Source organism: Hippopotamus amphibius, chromosome 7 (genome assembly GCF_030028045.1).
Source record: "Hippopotamus amphibius kiboko isolate mHipAmp2 chromosome 7, mHipAmp2.hap2, whole genome shotgun sequence".
NCBI lineage: Eukaryota > Metazoa > Chordata > Mammalia > Artiodactyla > Hippopotamidae > Hippopotamus > Hippopotamus amphibius.
This window is the reverse complement of record NC_080192.1, coordinates 19,397,988-19,416,637: the sequence shown is the minus strand read 5'-3', so window position 1 is coordinate 19,416,637 and position 18,650 is coordinate 19,397,988. Positions and strand designations below refer to the sequence as shown.

The 18,650-nt window shown below is 41.3% G+C and overlaps 1 protein-coding gene across 4 annotated transcripts in view; it reads right to left on the bottom strand.

The window, feature by feature from the left end:
• IGF1 (insulin like growth factor 1) overlaps positions 1-18,325 on the bottom strand; it is a 68,188-nt gene extending 49,863 nt beyond the window's left edge. For 2 of the 4 annotated variants that reach the window (XM_057742478.1, XM_057742475.1), the window contains exons 1-2: positions 16,175-16,263; positions 13,306-13,462 (exon numbers count right to left, since the gene is read on the bottom strand). In XM_057742478.1, the coding sequence (XP_057598461.1) occupies positions 13,306-13,462; positions 16,175-16,189 (172 nt within the window). In that variant the 5' untranslated portion in view covers positions 16,190-16,263. Of the gene's footprint in view, positions 1-13,305; positions 13,463-16,174; positions 16,264-17,980 lie in introns of those variants that run through there. The other 2 variants (XM_057742477.1, XM_057742476.1) reach the window with 2 other exon arrangements.
• Between the last annotated feature and the right edge of the window lie 325 nt (positions 18,326-18,650).

The window sequence follows — 18,650 nt, the reverse complement described above, 5'->3', positions numbered from 1 at the left end:
CTTGGCTGTTCTTGAAAAATGTAACTATTGAAAAAGAAACTGGCAAGATCTTAAGGCCTGGATCTCAGTTCCTGGCCCCAGTGATGGGTTTGGAAACTGCAGCCACAGCAATTAGGAGTTCCAATTTCCAGTTCACAGAAGGTCAGGCCATGGGGTTATGCTTGGAGCAGTTCTATACTTCCTCTGAGGAAAGGCTCCACCAACGTGAGAGAATCAGGATTTGATATTATCAGATCAGCATATATATCGTTAATGACCACAAGCAGGTTTGGCCCCAACACCATTTTTCAAATCTTTAGTGAAAGTTCAGCTCTGATTACTTTGTGTTCTCTCAACAGACAAGAGACACCGATCAGCAGGTACGTGCTATTTCCTGTGATTCCCTAGACCAGGGCTTCTCAAACCCTCATGTACATACATATCCCCTGGATATCTCTCAGAAGGCAGGTTTTGTTTGAATTAGTTGGCAGTAGGGCCCCTGATTCTGCGTTTCGAACAAGCTCTCAGCTGGCTTTGAGTAGCAAGGCTCTAGATCCATCTACACTAACCTGTATTTTTACTGTGTGACCTTGATGGGTGCCCCTTGCGATGTTTGTTAATCAAACTCAACTTTCCCATGATTAATAAGGGATTATTTCTTGCCACAAAACACTTTTCCTGGCCTTTGGTAAAATCTGGCTTCTTTTAAGAGATAGACTTCTCTGTTCTTTATTATTGCTATTTCTTTATGGGGGAGCATTGAACTCATTTATTGATTGAAACCAATTACCCCCTGAATGACTTTGATACTAAATGATCGGTGTCTACTTCAGAACCAGCCCTAAGTAAGTTCTTCTGTGTCTTTAACTTACATATGATGGTGTTTTTGTGCAGTGTTACTGAATCCTCGTCTGATTTCTCTGGTAAGGGAGCTCTCCATAATTGCATGCAAAGCACTAGGACTCTACAGAAATGCCAGCTAGATTTGTGGCACTGATACCTTTTACAAGTCTTATGATTCATATGTCTCAGGGCCCACAGAGTATCTTAAAGAAACCCCAAAACGATGCCTACTGTAGGATATCCATTGATCTTCTCAGAATCTATCCCCAAATATCTGTTCCATAGTGAGAGACAAGAATCAGAGAAGGAGGAATCTTTGGAGAGCCAAAAACATCTCTGTACTGAATTGAGAGAGTGGAATTATAAGGTGAATGCAGTTAGCTGGCAGTGGCGTCCATGCCGAAAACATAATCATCCCTTTAATAGGGAACATTTGCTGTGCTTGACAAACTCAGAGTGAAATGGTTGGATCCATAGGAAGGAACATGCTGAAAATGGTTTCAATATGATCCTGTTTTTTCACTCAATAGCCATTGATTGAGGGTGTCCAGCCAAAAACAATGAGAAAATGAGCCAACAATAGTCTTACCCTTTGACCAAATTTGATATAGTTGCAGCTGAAATTTGTTACATGTTTTAGGAGTAACAAAGCATCCATATGGAACAAATATTTGGCAGTATGGCAGCTGATGAAACCAGGAAAAATTAGACAAATTATCAATTGCTTGCTCCCAAATTACCCAAAAAAGAAATTAGATCCATTTTCAGTAGCTTTGCTTTCAAATTTCTTCATTCCATGAGTCACCACTAGTTTCTGCCAAACTAAATATGTCTATGAACGGCTGGAAACTTTAATGGAAAGAAACATAAAACTCAGAATACGTAGGAAAATTTAAGCTTCTTCATGGAAGGCCTTCATGGAAGACTAGCAAGTCAGGAATGTTTAGAGGCAGAAATAATGCAACGGCAATACCTTTTGTTTTGGGGTAGCTTCTTGAGTTAACAAGCAATACAAAATGCATCCGCCAGTCAACCAGCTGACATGACTTTAAATTAAAATGGCCTCTAAAGAGGAATTCGTTCTTTCCATTTTTAAGTCTCCAAACCTTCAAACTACTACAGTCTATGAAGATCCATAGTCCTACAGTCAGGTTGATCAGATTTGAGCTAAAGAGACTTGATGACATCATCCAATGGGTGATACAAATTGGGAAAAGAGTTCTTATGAACTGTTAAGGGCTTAAATTTTCAAAGGCTATTCTGATGCATGACACCAGAAGAATATGAGAGCTGTTCACTTTGAGTTTTTGGACTGTGGTTGCTAGTGCTACCTTCATGAGTTTATCAAGGTTAAGTTTAATGTGTCCAGCTATGCAAAGAGCCCTAGACAGAAGGTGAGGTGACTGAATCACAGTTCTGGCTTTCCCACCAGCATGCTTTGTGACCTCATGCACATCATGTTTTTTCTGGACTTTGCTTCCCTCATCTGGGAGGTGAGAACACTGGACCAGATTGCTCTATATGGTTCTTCCTAGCTCTCCAATTCTTAAATTATACTTTGGCAAAGAGAAAGTACTTGTGTTCTCTGAGGCCTGGTGCTCCCATTGTTACACCTACCTTGGGGTTTATTTGCCAGGGATGTACCATTTGTTACATATCTTTCCTGCCTACCACTTCTCCTTTTAATGCAAATGCCTCAGATGAAATAAGTGAGTGGAACTGAATGGAAGTTCTGTTCTTAAAACCATTTTCATAGGTGGAATCTATTTGTGCAGGCTCCTATAATAGCTCTTGAAAATTCCCTGTTGACTAGAATTAGCTGACTGTTGATCTAGGGGAAGTTTGCACTGGGCTACAGTGAAGGAGTCCCAAGGGATAACACCTCAAGTAGACTGTTTTCTTCTATACCTTCAATCTCAGATCCACAGTGGTGGCAGTAGCCAGTGGAAAGTCATGGGTATATCCTGGGGACTGGTAGAAGGAAATAGCTTTTGGAATGCCTTTTTAAACGTCAAATCAAGGAGTTTTATTAAGTGCCCAATACTAGATGCTGTGGAGAACAGAAACAAACTTTTAAAACTTAGTCTCTGTTTTTCTGAAAAACTCAAAAGAGAGAGGATGGAAATTCACGGCAGCAGTCACCAGTATTTGAGCACGGGTTTCTATGTCAAATGTTTTGTCTCTGGGAGCTGTTGGATGTGAAACCTCTGGGATAGAAGAACCACATGGTCACGGGTCCAAATGGTGATGAAACTCATCATTTTGATGTCATCAAAGCCATGCTCAAACAAAAAGATTCAATTCCCCTAAGTCAGGCTGTGATAAGGAAGCAGTTTAGATGGGCAGCCTGAGAGTACAAAGATACTTTTCTGATTAGTGAGAACATTTCCTCTCTGAACACTGCTTTTTTAAGGGTAAGCAAAAATCACCAATAGCTGACTTGGAAGAATGGATACATGTGATACCTCAGTGACTACCTAACCACTATGTGGAAACTAACCCTTTAAGCAAGCTCAGTGTGGTAAAGTGATAGGCCCCATCTTTTTTATGCTTCCTCCAAAGAGGAAATAAACAGTCATACTGAGTAAGCGTTCTGAGGATCGATTGAGACTCTTGGGTGGTCTAAATGCAAAGTGATAGGTGAATGAAGATACCAGCATGCTTTTAATTAATAAGGTTGAGGAGATACACTGCCAAATTAACTTTTCTAGATTATAATTATTGCAGAACCATGGTTCAATGTCACTAAAAGTTGAAGTCAAACCATTGAACTAATCTGTGGATGGTGATTAGAGGGACACGGCAGAGTGAGTTTTCAATTCAGTCCACTAATAGTGACACAGTTGGATACCCTTTCAGTTTCCGAAGCCCCTCTATAGTTGAGTCTTAACAAAACCTTGAGGTGTAATATTTTTATTCCTATTTTACAAATGGGGAATATAAGACCCAAAGAAATTAAGTGGCTTCTCCAAGGTCACAGAGCTGTTAAGTAAGGGAGCTGGGCGAGGCCCAAATGTGGAACCTCTGATTTCCAAAGTAATGCTTCATTCATCTTCTCTGTCTGCTTTCTGGTGGGGCTGTTTATAGACAATAAAATGACTGTGATGATACTCAGATAGGAAAGACACAAGAGGGGGAAAGAAAACTGTGGCCCCTATCACTGAGCCAGGCTTTTTCACTCTGAATTATATGACCAAGAAGGGAACAGCCACAAATATTGAGGTTGAAGAGGACCAGCTTTTTTTTTTTTTTCATTTGCTCCAGGTAGTCACAGTGAAACTTCTAAGCACGCAGCTTTGCTCTACAACATTTCTGCCCTCCCTTACTGCTGTTACTAAAATAAATGAGTTCCATACCTATCAGACAAAAGGGAGGGCCCGCAAACACCTTTTTGGATGGCCTTTAGGAAGAACTTTCTATTTTCAGAGAGAAACTTTCAAAACCCTAGTAACTCTTCTCGTTGCTTTACTCTGGGCAATGGACCATAGACCCTATTAACCAGTGACTGATAATTAGTTTGTGTGTCACTTTCACTCGTGGCTTTCCCATCTCTGGAGGCATCTCTAGTCCAGTAGTTCTCAGTAAGGCGTGATTTTGTACCCCTCCCCCCAGGGGAATTTGGCAATGTCTGGAGACATGTTTGATTGTCACAATGGGGAGGAGGGTACTACCGTAATCTAGAAGGTAGAAGCCCAATATGGTGCTAAACATTTTACAATGCACAGCACAGACCCTCTCCCCCAACAAAAAATTATCTGGCCTAAAATGTCAATAGTACTGAAGTTGAGAAATCCCGTTGCCAACAGCACTGCTGGGGGAGGTGAGCGGGGAGCAGAAGAATAAAATAGAATTGTAAAACATGCCACTTGGTCTCACAAAAGGGCAGGGGCTGGGGGGCAGGGAGGAAGGAGGAATGAGGAGGCTGAAATGTACAGTGTCGCTGAATCAGCGGAACCCAGAATTCCCACCCTTGGTGCTCCTTTCCCCAGTTTCATAGATAATCAGGAGTTGGTTGCATGTGGGCTGGCACAGTACAGACTTTCTTCATCACTTGCCTCTGATGAAAGACCCATTTCATCAGGGTAAATGGCACAGAGGTAGGACCATCTTCCCAGAAATACTCACAGAATTGACTCTATGACTAACAAACTCTAAGTTTAAAAGACCCTTCCAATAGCCTTTCTAGGACCTCAGAAAGGCCACAGGTGAAAAAAGAAAATCTGGAGAGATTCACAGAGTATTTGCTTGGAAATCTGCAAAAAAATCAGGTGTAAATTTCTTTTGGCTTAGGGCCGTCAGAGAAATCTCCAGAAGAAAAGCTAATCCAACAACTCGTCAGGCTGTTTCAGATTTTCCAGGAGCACAGCTTTGCTAAGTCATTCCAAAGCAGTTCTACCCAAGTTGACATTGGAGAGAGTGACCAAAGAGTCAGAATAATATAATATACAATAATAGTCTAAATCATGACCTGAAGTGGACTCGGGATGCCCGAAGCACATTGAAAATCCCAGTGCATGGTACAGAGAACAGGCAGGGAATCCCTTCAGTTGGTACACATTTCTACAGCAAGGGAACAGGTGAATTTATTTCAGTCTCAGGTGAATTTATTGGAATGAGAGCACCACCAAGATCTATGTTCATTTGGGTGAGCCTGATTGGAGGCCTCTCCTGATTGTTTAAATTTACCAGGTAACTTAAACATAGGCATGGTCCACTGCAGCTGAAGGTGGAACACCACATGGCATCAGGAAACAGAATCAAGAGTATCTCCCACTTCTGCCACTAATTAGCAGCATGACCTTGGATACGTCCCTTCTCTCTGAGTTCCAATCTTGATGTTTGACTAGATTATTTTTCAAGGGCTTCCAAGCTGACAGCAATCTTCAATTTTACTTCCTTTAAACAATGAGGTAGTTTTATTAGAGAGGTGTATGCTTAATCAAGAATCAGGTCCTTGGGTGTCTTCCCAGGGGCTTCAGCTTGCCCATTTTTTTTTTTTTTTTTTGTGGTTGTTTTTTGGCATGGAAAACCTTATCCCTGCAGAACGCCTGAGCATTTAATGCAAAAGGTTTTCATTTAAAAGACCGTGTGGTCTCTGCTGGTTGCACAACTTTTCTTTGTGTCCATGCTGCTGCTAATCAAATATTGCAAAGCCATTAATTACCTTAGGACAAATGCAGAGGGCCACGTGCAAAAGTTCTGGCCAATTGCATAAAGCAATATGCCAGATGTAAAGTAAGCAAAGGGTTTTTCTTGGTATTTAAGGTTCAGTGAAAAAGTAAGAGGGGCAGCTATGCCAAGAATGAAAAGCCAGAGCTTGCCAAGTGCTTCTTTAAGTGCCTTTAGCCAATGTGAGACTAAACAATGCATTAAATAGGCATACAACTTACTGCAGTTAAGGAATCACACGTCAAATAACAGCTCTTTGCTATGTTTTAAACATAATCTCACATATAGATAAAGACAAGCGAAATGCTCTGTTGTCATCTCCTTACTCTAACAGCTAATAAGGCCTGCGGATTTGAACTTTCCAGGCAACCAGAAGTAATTCTTTGTGATGTAAGACCTTGCTGATGTTTCACTGAGAGGTGTAAGATGGAACTCTGCCAGGGCAGCAGCTCAGTGCAGAAACAATTTTTTGCCACCATGGTTGTCAGAGACTCTGGCTGCATAAAAAAGGAAAGGCTTTGTAGCCCATTATTGAGAACAATGAGAAATCTCCTTGGGAGAGATCTCGTGCCTGTTTGCAGTGTGTCTGGTTCTTTGATATGGGCTGTGAAATCAGAAGAGAGTCTGCTAGAGGGATGAGGTCAGCTCTTTACAGAGGCCCTGAAGAATGCTGACATGGTACATGATGTGTGGACTAGGTACATGGAGGCCCAGAGGGTTTGGAGAACACCAATACTCTCTTTTGGATCCAAAATGGAGATATATGCCTACCAGCCACTGAAGATCTGAAAGCTCCCAATAACGATGGTCTTCAAGCAACTGGTGGAGGGGCACCTGCACAGGTGGGAGCCTCCCATCGAAACCCCTGGCTGCTCCCACAATGCCTTCCATGGTCAAGCTGGGGAAGACTCTTCCTGCCTGGCTCATTCTTAGGCTTAGGGCGCCTTGTGACCACCTCTTCTTTATCACCTCTCTTATAGCACCCAGAGAAAGATCCTTGGTCCGATAAAGAGCCCTTCTTCAGGAAAGCCCTTTTACTTTGAGAAAAACCAACGGAACTCCTAGCTGCTAGAAGTGAAGCACTGGAGCTTTGCTGGCAGAGAAAGAAGAAAACTTGAAGCTGGCCAGAGGAGGGGGCTCCCCAGATCCCATGGCATACCTTCACGCTCAACAGGTGAGCTGCGGTGTTCTGTCTGAGGGGAGACCCGTCTGTGAGGGCTCTCAAACAGCACCAGCCTCTCATCAAAGAAGCGTTTCTTGTGCCCCCTGAGGAAATTCTATTAGCATGTTCCAAGTTTTTCCTGAAGGTAAAATGTAGGGTCATTGCCTAGATGTCTCCCTCAAGCCTCCTTTCAAAGAAATGTTCAGAATTGACACTGAACTGAGGGGTTCCTGCTCCTGATCTCTTAGAGAGCCCAAGAGTTTTGGAAGCATCTTCCTATGCTACAACACTTTGGACCTTGAAGCAGTGTGAATGGCCAGAAGAACATGCTTCTTGGACACAAGAGACCTTGACTTTGGTTCTGGATCCATCCAGTAAGGTAAGTCACAAAATCTCAATGTCTCACATTTCTCATTTGTCTGATGGAGCAATCATGCTTGCCATCTAAGACTGGAGTAAAAACAAAGTGAGAGAGCTGATACAACTGTCTTTTGAAAAAGTGAATATACGTCAAACATAAGACATCCTCTGTGCTACTGATGCTACTATGTAAGTGTTACTACTGGCAACAGGTTTTATCCGCTGCCCCTATAGAGAGAAATGAGTGTCTAATGAATCAGGCTGCCTGGATACCTCTACCTTTGCAATAGACTCTGCAACTGATCCCAGGAGAGAATAAATAAGTATAATTGCTAATGTGTTTATGATGGTTACCATGTGCCAGGCAGTATTCTAATTTAATATGTTCTAATAGATTAACCAGTTCTATGAGGTAGGCCCCATTTTATAGATAAGGAAACTGAGGAACAAAGAGGTTGTTACTTGCTCAATGCCACCCACCAAGTAGGTTGCAGAGCTGGGATTCAAACCCTGGATTCTTGGCAATAGAGACCATGCTTGGTCTTGAATCCTTCCCTCTCCTGCTTTTTGTAATTATCCATCAAGGAGAAGATGGTCTCGAAGAGCATTACAATGTCAGGAAAATGCAAATTATTTTCTACATTTGCACAGAAATCATCACTTTCTTAGTGGTCCCTTGGTTGCCCAGACTGGTCCTCTTGGGCATATTTAAAGAGCAGTAGTAAGCACTTAGGGTCAATATAAAAACTCATTGTTTTTCTTTAAGAATATCTGTGGCCTGTTAGCTTAGTGGTGCTAATGAGGCCAGGGCCAAGGTCAAATCCCACATGTGCCAATCAGTTTCAAAGAGAAAAGCTTTTCCACAGCCAGTGACTGTACTTCTAACTTTGACCAGCTGTCATACAAACGCATGGCTGGCTGTCTAAGGGGTGCCAAGCCAAGGAATGCAAATGGTGCAGCTCAAATCTGGCCCGCTCAAAGCAATGCTAATGGTGGTTGAGTGTGTCTTTTGATGCCCCCAAAAGTGCACTCTCTTCTTTAACTGGAAAGGCAGTCTCAGTAGGCTGGGAAAAGGCTTTTAGTCAAGGTTTAGAAGCTTATAGATTCTAATTTGCCCCCTCTAATTTAATAAAGGGCGGCTAAAAACTGACCCACTTACTGACCTCATGTCCAGGAGAGTGAGAAAATGTAAAGATGGGAACTGTCAGCTGGTCCTTCCTAGCAAAGAAAAATGGCAATCTTGTTTTCATGAGGTGTGCTTTCCTTTGGCCAGATGACTGGCGTGTATGTGGTCATGTCTGAGCTTCTATTCCATCCCTGAGGGGTTGGAACCCAGCTTAAAACAAAATAAAACAAAGAAGCTGGCTCCTCTTTCTTTAAGTAGGTGGGACCTCCTATCTTTGGGGACGAAAAGAAACTATGTGAAGAAGATAAAGGAGTCTAAATGTACTTTGGTCACTATTTAAATCCAAGGTTCTCCTTCCTTGAATAGCACCAAATCCTTGTTAATTACAACCTAGACTATGAGTCTCTTAAAGTTAGAAGAGGTCATTTACTTTAACAAAATCCCCTTGTTTTATGGACAAGGACATTTTGGCCCAGGAAGTTTAAATGCCTGCCAAAGTCATACAGCTAATGAATGACAGGTCTGGGAGTAGTTTTCTGAGCACTATATTTCAAATGAAAGAAGCTTGAGTTAATAATAATAACCTCGATCTAGGAAGGTTGGTGCAATCAATAACAATGAAATTCACTGCAAAGTTTTACTTAAATTCTTTATAAAACAGTATGTTTTAACACATGAAGAATGCCATTCATTTATTCAGACCTGTTCTTAATAACTATGCGTTGGAAGTACGTTTTACAAAAGCTATAAATCTGAAATAGCCAAAAGGGTATCCAACTTTCCTTTCTAATTGATTTACTTCTCCTTTTTCCCAGACCGCCGAGGTAAAGCATATACAGTTTATTTAAGGGACTGTTTATAGACTCTTAAAACTAAAAAGGACCCCAGAAACTTGCTTTCTTTTGGTTGCTCTTAATTGAAACCATCCAAGGTGGTTGGTTGTCCGTCAATTTTTAAAGTATCTTCAAGGAGAGAGATTCCACATGCCTCTAAAGGGCATGTTAAAATGGTTAATCACCATGACTGTCAAAATTATATCTATGGCAAGCTGAACTTCTATTTCACTTGAAGCTCTTTCCTCTTGCTCTGTTCCAGGCACAGCAAAGCTGTAACAAGCTGCTCTCTCTGTGGTCTCCATCAATCCAGTAAGATCATAGCTAGCTCTTTCCCAATGTGCCAGTTCCATGATGCCACCATTTTTCTCCCAAGACTATGAGGGTACAAGACTGGTTGATATGCTTTCTTACTACGATACATAGGGAAGAATCAGTACTTAGCTCTTCTTTGCAACTTTCATTGCAGACAATGTCTGGGGAAGCTGCATTAATTATAGAGGAAGTGTTCCCCTTATGCTGGGAAGATTTCACAAAACAGATCATTGAGAAGGTGGCTTCCCCTATGCTCTAGTGGAACTTGGGCTTGTAGCAAAATAGGAACTCAATTACAGCATCGGGTCAATCTATACAGAATAAGCATTCCAGAAAAAAAAAAAAAAAACCCACAACTATTCAGAACAGTTCTGTCTCTAATAGGGTTTAAATCTCTCCTTGTTAAATATTCTGGCCCAATAAAAAAGATAGAGATGGAGGCAGTTTTCTTTTAGATGTTTGTGTTTCAAACTAAGATCAGAAACCCCTTCCACTATGAAAACAATCCTTACGTTCAAAATGGATTTGAAGCAGCTTAAAATGAAACGCAATAAAACTTTGAAAATAAGGGTAAAAACAATGACTCAATTGACAGAGGATAGAGGTGGGGAAGACTGCTCTCTTCTAAAAAGTATTTCAAAGGCTGTAAATGCTTAGAGCTAACTTCTCCACACACAGTAAATCTCAGGGGACAAAAAGGAAACTCAATAAAATTTGTTGACAACAGTTAATGCCTGTAAGAATAATTGGTGCAGACACAAAACAGACCATCAGTGCAGCTTGCAGAGGACCAAAATCCTGCCTCTAAGTCATTGTTAGCATACATTGTATTCAGTTGAAAAAAGATAAAATTTTATCAAATAGCTGGCTAAATATGAGATGAGAATTGTCTGAAGTACCTGACAAACCTAATTCTTCATGATTCTGAAGATTAAGATCCCAAACAAGCCATGCCATTCCATTCAATTAGATTCAATTCAATTCAGTCCTGCCAGTTCAACAATCAAATTTAAGCTGCACGTATATTACCCAGGCATTGAGCTAGACACTGGGATTCAATGGTAAATAAATATGGCCTTTGGTATCAAGGAGCCCATTGAGAGGGTAGATCCTGGTTAGGTGATTTCAAAAAATGGGAAAAAGTATTCAGGAAAAACATAAAGAACTATATTCTTCTATGATTAGTTTTCTCTATGACACTTGGTAATATTGATACTTATTTTTTTTTAACTTCCCAACTAGACTGAGTTCCTTGAAGGCAAAGTTAATCTCTCGTCCATTTCTAGGTATCTTACTCATGCCTCCTACAGTGTCTTACACATAGCAGATTCTCCATCAGTGCTTTGAATCAAAGAATTTAAAGGGGTTAACTTCCCTTGGGCAAAAAGGCTAGTCCAGTTGAGTAGAAAGTTAACAAGAATACTTTTGTGCATGAGGGTTTATGTCAGACCAATAATTTACATTGTCATGGAGTCCTATAAGGCAGAACTTACGAAACCTAGACTCTCAATAACAATCATAAAACACAATTTATAAAACCACGTTCTACCCAAAGTCATACTCTAAACATTAAGAGTTGTCATGTAGAGCCTTCCCCTTTCAAGTTACTAAAATGGAAATAAAACACTTTTGCTAAACTTTGATCCTTGGAGTAACAGAATGTATTGAAATCAGTCTCCACCAGAGCTGTCCGGTACTCTTCACTATCTGTGTGAACATATATAAGTATCATATGGTTACTTGGCATCAAATTATTTCTTCCATCCTCATTTTCAAACGCTTAATCCAAGCATCACAGTCATAGAAAGATCCAGTTTCCATGCACTGTGCATGGAAATCCTAGAGCATGTCACACTGACCATCACAATCAACCTGGCACATAACACAAGACACTTGGGGGCTTGGCATCACCTAGTGAACTGGATAAAAGGAAATGGCACAAATGGGTTATCAAGGCAAAAAAAAATCCTCTTGGGCATAAGAAGTGAGAACCGCTTATCCATCTTTTAAAATGTGGATCAGTAGTAGCAAAGTAAAGAATAGTGACAACCCATCGTTGGGTGATGTTGATGTGACACATTTGCCTTCCTCGAGATAGTGAGAAGGTAAAACAAGCCTGCTATTTGAAAAGCACTAGCCCAATGAACTCATTCAACTGCACGGCAACAGAGAATGGGATAGAATCGCTTTATTGCCGGAAAAATAAATGAATTCACTCAAAGTATTGGCTGGAAACAGAGAGTGGGAATTTGCCCATTCAAAGAGTAGAAAGCACTTCTCACTCTCTGTCACTAGTTGTTGGAAAGCTATTTGTCAGGAAATCTTCAATGAGTACAGACCATCAACATGCCTATCAGCCTCTTCCTTCCCATGCTCCCTACCCATCCCAGACTGCTACACACAGACCCCTCCTTCCAGTCTCTCTCTCCACACACACACACACACACACACACACACACACACACCCCTTCCTGGGAAGAAGATGAGAGAGACTTGAAGTGTGTGAGTCACCACAGGAGCTATTCAAAGCCTAGTGAGGTAAGCTGTCTACACTTAAGCGATATGAACCTCTAAGAATGATTCACGGTCCTGAGGACCTGAGCGTGAGTTTCCTGAAACTCTCTAAACTTCCAAAGAATTATACAGAAACGAGCATCTGGCTTTCCGTTGTTCAGTGTCCTGTAACATACAATGAGACAGATGCCCCTGAGGTAGGTTCTTGAGGTGATCCGTTCCCTCAGGCAGCACGGACTCTTGTTTGTGTTTATTATTTATTTGCAAGCGTGGACTTGGCTGTCTACTTTTTATTGACTGTTGACTTTTTAATCACCTGAGACCTACTTACGGGATAAGGGCCCTTGCGCTTGTCAGAAACCCTTTTCCAGACGGAGACATCACCGGAGAGCCCCAGAGGAGAGCGATGTCAAAGGAAGGCAGTAAGCAAGACTCAAGGTCAGTTTGAATGGAGGGCAAGTTAATTCAGCATTTCGGTTTGCATTGAGCAAGAGCCTGAGTGTCTGCAGTCATGCGTTTCAGCAAGGTTCAGCTTCTGTGTTTTCACAGTGATTTCACACCACATGGAGAATGTCTGGGATGTGCCCCTCCATGCTCTGCCCAAGTCCACCTTCCTAGTTTCCTCCAAGTCACCTAGCGCTTAGAATAGCTCTACATGTTCACATATGTTGCTATGTGAACACACACACATCTCAAAAACCGAAACCTCAATCCCCCAAGGCCATTTTGTCCCACCTTTTCACTGGAAGGAATGGAATAGGGAGGGTAGAGCAGAATAGTTGCGGGAAAGCTTAGCGGGAAGTCATTAAAAGACAAACTGCTAAGGAGGAAAATTCCATCCGAAATCTGCAAAACGTGCCCCAGCCCCGCTGAAACACTAGGCTCGCTTTAAGGTGAGGAATCTCAGAGGCTGAGGATGGCTGCCAGCCACGGGCAGTCATTCAGTTCTTCACACACTCCCTGTGGTTGTAAATCCACAGAGCAGCGAGGGGGAGGCTACTTACTGAAATAAAAGCCCCTGTCTCCACACACGAACTGAAGAGCGTCCACCAACTCAGCCCCGCAGAGGGTCTCGGGTCCAGCCGTGGCAGAGCTGGTGAAGGTGAGCAAGCACAGGGCCAAGTAGAAGAGATTCGAGGAGGACGTGATGTGCATCTTTACCTGCCGAAGAAGCAGAAGGAGGGTCATGCTTCCTCCTGGGTCCTCTCCATCCCTGTCATTCATCGAAACTACCCACTCAGAAGTACAACAAAGTGCGTGAGTGACCTCAGGGTGGCGAGGACTGAGCAGGTCTCAGCATCAAGAACCTGAGTTTAATCCCCTTGCTACTGTGGAACCTTGGGGAAGGCCTTCTTGAACCCCTTCTGTGTGGGTTCCTATTACAATTCAATGAGATAAAATCTAGAAACATTTACTATGTGAATATGAAAGATGCTATTATTGCAGCAGGATCCCACACTACTCAGAGATCCTGGTAAAACTTTGGAATCATCAAAGGTTAAATTGTGCTCAGTCCAGATTTGGGGCCAAATATGTTTTATTAATTTAAATTCTCTCAAGATTGGCCATCCACAGATGGCATGTGCATTCATTATTGACCAGAATATTAAATTAACCAGAATGTCATTCTCCAGCTACTGATTAAAGAAAATTTACTGCAGCTGAAAAAGAACTTGTGAAAATACCATATGTCATTACAGGTTTTTTTTTTTTTTCTTTTTCCACTTGAGAGACAGAGGCAGAGACAGAAAGAAACAGAGGCAGAGAAAGAGAGACTGAGAGATTTCTTACCTGAGGAATATCAGCAGTTAGCAACTACAAGTAGAAGTTAAAAACCAGGAACAGGAAAAATGTGAGGATTTAGGAATGAAATTGGCTTATGCTAAGCAGACCCTACACCTTCTTCATTCTAAAGCCCCTTGTGTCAAGCTCAATATCAGATCAACACACATGTGGACAGTGCCTTCTATGAATAGGGCACTGGGTTCCAAACCTACAAAAGCCTTTTTTTTTAAAGTCACAGGAATTCTGACTTCATCTCTTGGAGGGACTTATGTGTCACCGTATCCATTTTATAGCAGGGACCACTGGTTGGCTTGACTTAGCCAATGGTAGACAGCCAAATTGCAGCCCTGTCAGAAGCAGGACTCCAATGGCTCAAGTCTCCATCCTCAACTCTCAACAGCAGAAACAATGCGAAGGTGATCATTAAGTCTTTCCACATTCCTACTTGTGGCACCAAGGTGTGGTTTCTTCTAGGAAGCCTCCCAAGATGCATTCACCCCTCCCAGATACATTCACTTTCAGCAGCACCAGCAGAGTCAGGGACAGGATGTTAAGCGAGGGACCCTATCAAAAGGTCATGGAGTTAAGCTGGAAGCTATCATTATGAAAAGAGGCTTTTCTGAACCTCCCAGTGGTGGCAGGTCCATTCAACCGCATCACTTTTGGAGAAACAGACTCAGTCATTTATTTTCCAGCCACCTTCCATGCCCTCCATGGACTCTTAACTTAATGCCTCCCTACATCAGTGGCAAAGTTTGCTCCATCATTGTAACTGAGATTTCCATTTTTGTGGCCAGACTTTCAGCTCAACAATTGAGAGAAAAAAAAAAAAAAAACAACCCTGACTCTCGTTAACACAACGTAAATATTTAGTTAATGCCTGTAAAACAGTGGAAGATGAAAAGCGTCCTCTATTTGCAAATCATCATAAATAATGAACATAAAATAGAAGAAGAGGTGAAAGCTTGATGGAACATTTCTTCCATTTTCTCCATAGGACCTGTTCATGGAAACCCTCCACCCCCACGTAGCCAGAGCCACGGGGATTGCTAGAAACAAGTCATCATCCAATCCTTATCTTTCTTAGTTATAAAATAATTGGTGGGAGTTTTCCCTTTCAGTATTTCCAGTGGAAATCTCAACAAGTCTAACCCAACTGGACTTCCTTGCCCTTTTAAAGAAAACTCATAATTGATCTTACAGAACATACCCCACACTCTGGCAATAGGCCGGTTCTAGAATGTATGTTATTTTGCCAATCCTACTTCTTCATCCCTCCTTCTCTGTTGAGTTAATAGTGATGCTTAAGGCCAAGCACCTGCAACTGTAGATGCTGTCAAGTTCTTCAGTTCTCATGAAATCCAGGGGAAAATGCATTCAACTTACAGCCTTAGTGAATTGAGAACTTCATTAGATGTCAAAATTATATGTTAGTAGCTATTTATTTTGTATAACACATTTAAATCCAGCAATACATATAAATTGCTAGCATTTAAAAATTTAAGATTTAGTTTTTAAAGATTTTCCTTTCCTTTTCTTTTTCTTCCTTTCTTCTTCTTTCTTCCTTTCTTCCTTCCTTCCTTCCTTTCTTTCTATTTTTTTTTTTTGCTGAGTTATGTTCTCAGATAAATATTAGCACTTATAGTTCTAGGACAAAATAGAACCTCTAGTGCATTTTCATTTAGTTCAGGGAACAGTCCAGTACACCCACAGAGAACCAGAGAATTTATCACAATATGTTCCCCAAAAAGAAAACAATAAGGAACTTGCCTAGGAGTTAAAAGTTCGAAACAAGTGGCCCCATATGTTCATCATTTCCTTGGCCTTTTATTTTTCCAAACACAGAAGAAACGAAGAAAGAGAAAGGAAAGATCTGAGAGAGAGAAAGGAAGGAAGAACCAGAAAGAGAAGAGAAAAAAGGAAAAAAAATGCAGAGCACTCTTTCTTAAAAATCATTCACAAATCCAAACTTTAAAAGACCTCTCTTTTTATCTTAAATAAATGGAATATCAATTGATTCCAGATGTCCGGGCTACAATAAAAATGCCCAGCAAAATTTGAGGGCAATAGTCATAAGCAAATACTCACTGTAGGTGTAACCATTTTTGTGTGTTCCAGATCTTTTACAGCAGGTCAGGGTGGGTATTATGAGACTGATGTGAATAGAAAACTGAGGACTTAAAAACATGTGCTGCTTTGTGGGTGGGGTTTGTGAAAGCATCTAGTTACATTTGGACACCCGGGCAGGTATGCTATGAGCTTGGGTAAACTGCCTTTTGTCCATTCAGACAGTGAACAAATTGCACAGCCGGGATTTGAGTCAATCTTTTCCTCCCAATCAATCCACCAATTTCCACTGTGTGCCTATAGCCGCCGCCCTGGACAGTGACCCAAGCTCCAGTCCTCTCCGGTGCCCTTTTCCCTCTGACTAGAACACTTGGAAATATCTTGAGACTCAGAGTACAATCAGCTTGCAAGTTCTGCCTGGCAGACACCTTTACTCATTGAATTACATTTGAAAGACCACGTAGCTCCCTCAAACCACTTCCTGCTCCAAGTACAGGAAAAAGCAACAACTTACAGCTAGCTCTACTTCTGAAAAGTTCAGCAGACACAGCATGGAAAGTTCATTTGGAGTTTTCCAAACTTATAATTAATGCAGAGATAACACTCCACAGCCTCTTTTAGGATCATCTAAGCAGGGAGACAGAACCCCAGCTGTCAGACCACATAGCATATGTGTATATTGACTTCATTTCTTTTAAAAGCAAGGCAGCCAGCGTGCATCTTGACATCTCAAGGGCAGCAGAATCAGGTGCCTGACAAGGATGTATCCTTAACTCCTAAGCCACTTACTTGACTAAGAAAAGTCTTAGTGGTGGAGTATTTGAAAGCAGCAAATTAGTACCGTACTAAGTGGTAGGGACGTTTTATGAATTGAGCCCTCAGGCAATTGCATCGGGGAGCCAGTGACAGAGGCTTAAAAGTGCTTGCAAATTGGAAAAACACAAGTCTTGAAAGATATAATTTTGCTGAGAATGGAAACTTGAACTAGGGCCAGTGATTGGAAACGAGAAGTCAGTGCACTGACAACGCCAGCCAAATTTACCTAAAGAGACTTTACAACACCGAGTACAAAATCAGAGTTTTACAACACGAAACCCCAAGTCCAAACTTCGCCCCTGAGAATCCTCTTCAAAAGAAAAAACTTGGAATAGCAGTTGCTAGAAAGTTTCCGCTTTCCATATACAGTATGCATTTGTTTAAATTATACGAATATGCAAGGTCAGCAAGAGTTCTTAAGGAGTTCTTTTCCAGAAGAGCAAATTAAACTTCACTCTAACTTTGACTCTCTGGGCATAAGTGCAGAGAGTTTCAGGACCTTAGCTCCAAAGATCATATTTAAAAGCTTTAATATCATTTAAAATGTAACTCTTTATATGTGGCATGTCTTGTAATAGAAGTCCTGACAAGTTACACACACACACATACACACACACACAGCCCCACATACACACGAACATGGTCTTAAAAATAAAACATCTGCACCTGCAAAAAAACCCCAAAAGTTCATATCCGTGCTCTATAGCCCTTAACCATAGACAGGATTTAAAGGAATCTTCTATAATGACACCACTCAAGCCCTGCAGAAGTGGAGGATTTAGCATAAGTACCTTGCAATAGTTTTTACTCATACAGATATCTGTGCAAAGGCATTTATCTCCCGGAGCTATTTTTTCAGATCCCACAGAATTGCATATTCAGCAATTTATAAATAACTCCCAGTGCCGAAACAATGAAAATTCTAAAGTGAAGAACATCTCTAAGCAGAAGCAAACAGTACACAATTTAAAGAAAATTCCCCAATGACTTCAAAGAGTAAGAAATATTTACCTTCAAGAAATCACAAAAGCAGCACTTAAATAATTGGGTTGGAAGACTGCTGATTTTTCCCATTGCTTCTGAAGTGCAAAGTCTGGAAATGAATTGGTTAGCAGGAATAATGAGGCAAAAAGAAATCCAGGGAGATGGGAGATGTTGAGAGCAATGTCACATTTCAATTTTGAGGACTTTATTCCATTGCGCAGGCTCTATCTGCTCTGAATTTAGCAGTGACAGTGAGATTTAGCAAACAGAAGAGGGATTTAGAGAAAATCCTCACATTTATCTACAAAACACAGACACTGTAGACAGGAAACAGCTGGGGGAACGCTTGCCTTCTCTCTCTCTCCCTCTTCTGGCAAAGTTATCGAGTAAGGACTTTTTTGGGCATGGTGACAAATAACATCATACCTTTGCATTTTAAAACTAGAGCACAGAAGCATTTTTTTCCCTTAAAAGAATGTGTGTTAGTGACAGGGTGAGCAGACATTAAAACACTGATGCTGTCCTCTGATTAACTTTCTGCTGGGCAGGAAGACACACATCTGCTAATACACCTTCCCAGTAATGAAAGGAATATATGTGGAGGATGGGCAAGCAATTTTATATTCCAAAGCCAACACAAAATTAAAAAAAAAAAAAGAAAGAAAGAAAGGAATAAAAGACCATCTCAAACATACCC